The following is a 3,917-nucleotide window of genomic DNA, read 5'->3' as shown; positions in this document are numbered from 1 at the left end:
TAGTTGGTTTACTCATGGCATTCAGCCATTTTCCTGGCACAGGCAAAAGATTTGAGAAAAACAAGACCTGTTTTTCCCCATATGCAAAAAGTATTATTTCTTCTACTATTCTATGTCAATTAATGAGTGTAAATCAACAGAAGCTAAATTAGAAGACCTCATATTTCAGAGAAATGTGCTATAAAGTTGATTTCAGTTTCAGGTTTAACTGTTTCCCCACCACTTTTTCATATATTTTCAGGTTCTCTTGGTTACAAATTCCTCCCTGTCTGGTGCTGCAACAATGAGTGGGAAATCCCTCCTCTTAAAGGTCATTCTCTTGGGTGATGGTGGAGTGGGGAAAAGCTCGCTTATGAACCGTTATGTAACCAATAAGTTTGACTCCCAGGCTTTTCACACCATAGGGGTAGAGTTCTTAAATCGAGATCTGGAGGTAGATGGACGCTTTGTAACCCTCCAGATCTGGGACACTGCAGGGCAGGAACGGTTCAAGAGCCTTAGAACACCGTTCTACAGGGGAGCAGACTGCTGCCTCTTGACCTTCAGTGTGGATGACCGGCAGAGCTTTGAAAACCTTGGTAACTGGCAAAAAGAATTCATCTACTATGCAGATGTGAAGGACCCTGAGCACTTCCCCTTTGTAGTTCTGGGTAACAAGGTAGACAAAGAGGATAGGCAGGTAACTACTGAGGAAGCACAAGCCTGGTGCATGGAGAATGGGGATTACCCTTATTTAGAAACAAGTGCCAAAGATGATACTAATGTGACAGTGGCCTTTGAAGAAGCTGTCAGGCAAGTGCTGGCTGTAGAGGAACAGCTGGAGCATTGCATGTTAGGTCACACCATTGACTTGAACAGTGGCTCCAAAGCAGGTTCTTCATGCTGTTAAAAAAAGTATGCCCTAAATTGGTCAATCAGTAGTGTAAGAATTACTGTGCCCCTCTAAGTGTGCACACACACACAAGAGGGTAAGAGGTAAGGTTCTGATTGGAAATCAGAACCTTTCAAATTGAAGTTATAGAGTGATTTAAAAAAAAAAAAAAGCTTTATTGAGCCAAGTGTATTTTGCGTGATTTCTGCTATTTTCCCTTCCTGTGTGTCTCAGGACACTTCAGAGAGTTTTAGTCCTGAGAGATTTAAATATTTTTAAAAATTACAGTTTAAACCTAGAACCCAGCCGCATGAAGGAGTTAAAGAGCTACAGCAATCCCTTAAGACGTTCCATTAATCAACTAGCAAATGTCACCATCAGACTCCTGCCAAATAGTTTGACATTTCTGCCAAAGGGAAAAACACAAACAAACTCTGAGCTATGTTATGATAAAAGAATATACAAATAAGAATTTCTAAGCTTGAATTATAAAGAGATTATGATGATTAGGAATATAAAAGTTTAAGATGTACACTGATTTGTTTAAGTCCTTATATATGGTTTACTCCCATCTGAGCTTTTCAAAAAAAATACCATCTCAATATGAGATTCTAATGATACTGGAAATTAATTGCAATCCTGTGATCTAAAGTTACAGGATACTAGTGAATGGATTATGCTTAAATATTCCAATCACCCATGCAAATAAATGGTTGATCTGCTTTTTCTTCATAAGTCTACTGTTGCTACATAGAGATGTTGCTTCTCTGACAACCTCTTTTCAATTTAGCAGTGCTGCTTCGTATATGGCTTTGGGTGCAGTGTTCCGGGTTCATAATTTAGATGGTCCTTTGGTTCACCATGCTGGCTTAAGGAGAAGGCTTCAGAAAAGTTTGGGAGATAACAGGCTTTTCTCACCAGGTTTGAGTCAAGACTCAAATAAATTTAGTAGAGAAGAAGGAACTGATTTCTTATATGTAGTACTGTATGTTTGGCCAGCCAATCTAGGACATTGAAGGTGACAAAAGATCAGATTTTAATGTTGTGTTGGAATGAATTTCTTATAACTAGAGTTGCCCAACAGTGGAATAGATTGCCTTAATAGCGAACTCCCTTCCAGTGAAAATACTCACTGGATGATCATCTGTTAAAATACTATAAAAACAATTTCTGTATTGGCTACATGTTTAGCATAAGGTCTTTTCCAGCTCTAAGTTCTGTGAATTTATAAACCATGTCAGTGCCATGTTGTGGATACATTTATCTGAAGATAACAACTAAGACTGCAGAGAGGGACTTTAAAAATTCTCAAACCATTCTGTGATCAGCTTTTAACAACAACTACATAGCTTTTTGCTTTTGCACTATAACAGGAAAAATCCTTAAGCTCTTATACAAACTGCCTAAAGATAGCATATTAAAAATGAAAATGGTTTGACAATTTTTATTACCATGACTGCCAATTGTGTACTGTATTATGAGCATGAAGTCTGGTTCTTGTTGGTTGATCTATTCATCCTGCATAGTTTTAATCTGCACTTAAAACATCTATGATAATAATCATGACCCAGTGTAGTAAGGGACAGTTAGAAAGGACCCTCAAAAGAGGGAACTTTCACAGGTATACAACCTAGAACTTTCCATTGTAGCCACATATGGAATCAGCCTTACATGTGGGAGCTTATGTGCTTTAAGAACTCTGGGACTTTTTGGCCACATAGACAAGAGGAGACAGTTTCTCAACTCAGTCAAACTCAGTATTTCCAATTCATATATAGTCCTGATCCCATTGTCCAATTAACTTTGATGCCAGAAGTCAAAGCCAGAACTGGGACCCCACAGCTCTTAAGTATTGGTTCCTAGCCTGCCTATGCCTATAGTGAGCCACACTGGTTTTCCAAGTCCTATGATCCTTTTGCTACAATCATGTTAGAGTGAAATCTGTATGTCAGAACTGTTAAATGCTAAGTACTTTTAAGTGCATGAGACCTGGGGCCTTCTCTTTCTACTTGCACTCTGCTTATAATAGTTTCTATTTGTAGATCTCAGGCCTTCATAAAGACCTCCATCAATTCACAAAATTACTTGTCTTATAGAGTGGCATGTGGTCATTTGAGTAAAAAGTTACATGGGTATTTAATTCATAGGTATCCTGTTCATCCAAGACAACTGTTAATTTTATCAGCAGGTCAACTGAAGCCCCTTTCTTCTTAGCCATACCATGTTTTTCTGCCAAATTACTACACAATAACTGAACAAAAGTATTTAATGTTAAGTTACAAAAACAGTGGCATTTTGGTATCACTCAGCGGGTGCTGGCATATAGTTTAGGTAAGATTAAAACACCAAAGGCTGATGTCTGTGTGTACCAGGAACTGTGCATATAGGTTTAGAATTTGACTATGTACCCTAGAATGTGCAGTGCAATATTTTCAATAGGTGTTTTTTAATGAACACTAGATTTTTGGAATAATATATTTCTAATTAGAAGTATAGTGTTTTTCAATGGTCCATTAAAACATCATGCAGAATATTTATTTTATTGTCATGTATTGGCTAACTTTCAGGGGGCCTCAGATTCCATATGTCTTCAGTGGATTGACAAATTTCAGGTTCATTTGTGCCTGCCTCAGCCATCTCTACATTATCTGAGGTATTCTACAATCTCTTGTTGCAGGTGCTGCTAAAAAATCTCAAAATTGTGTATCAGATATTTTCTTTCAATTGTATAAATTCATCTGTGTGAATAAAAGTGAATAAAAGTGCATTTTACATAACCAATATACGATGTTTATGTTTCTTTCCTCCCTCATTTTGAGGGATTTGTGGGTGTGGCAAATAGTACTTGTCCATCCAATCACTTTTTTCCCCAGATGTACCTGATGTGTCCTCCAGATCATATTTCATGTGATAAATGCCAAGCAGCTCTACCTAGTAATCAGGCAGATACTGCTGTATTGATTGGGAAGCAAACTCAAAAGATTGTGGTGGGGAGCTTCCTTTTATTTTATACCACTTTCTAATGCATGCAATGTATTAGGAGTAG

The 3,917-nt window shown here is 37.7% G+C and overlaps 1 protein-coding gene across 2 annotated transcripts; it reads left to right on the top strand.

Annotated features, from left to right (window-relative positions):
• The first annotated feature begins 245 nt into the window (after positions 1-245).
• Positions 246-3,628, top strand: RAB9B (RAB9B, member RAS oncogene family). 2 transcript variants are annotated; one of them, XM_081277023.1, is made up of 2 exons: positions 256-310; positions 389-3,628. In XM_081277023.1, exons 1-2 carry the CDS (start codon positions 284-286, stop codon positions 887-889), a joined length of 528 nt encoding a protein of 175 aa, XP_081133149.1. In that variant the 5' UTR covers positions 256-283; the 3' UTR covers positions 890-3,628. The 2 variants fall into 2 exon arrangements, with proteins under 2 accessions (XP_081133148.1, XP_081133149.1); XM_081277022.1 differs by having other exon boundaries at positions 246-3,628.
• The last annotated feature ends 289 nt before the right edge of the window (positions 3,629-3,917 follow it).

Source organism: Spermophilus citellus, assembly GCF_964194105.1.
Source record: "Spermophilus citellus genome assembly, chromosome: X".
Taxonomy (NCBI): domain Eukaryota; kingdom Metazoa; phylum Chordata; class Mammalia; order Rodentia; family Sciuridae; genus Spermophilus; species Spermophilus citellus.
This window is presented reverse-complemented; position numbering and strand designations above follow the sequence as displayed.

Coding starts and splice junctions, on each gene's coding strand:
- RAB9B (XM_081277022.1), top strand. CDS start 284: ATGAGTGGGAAATCCCTCCTCTTAAAGGTCATTCTCTTGGGTGATGGT.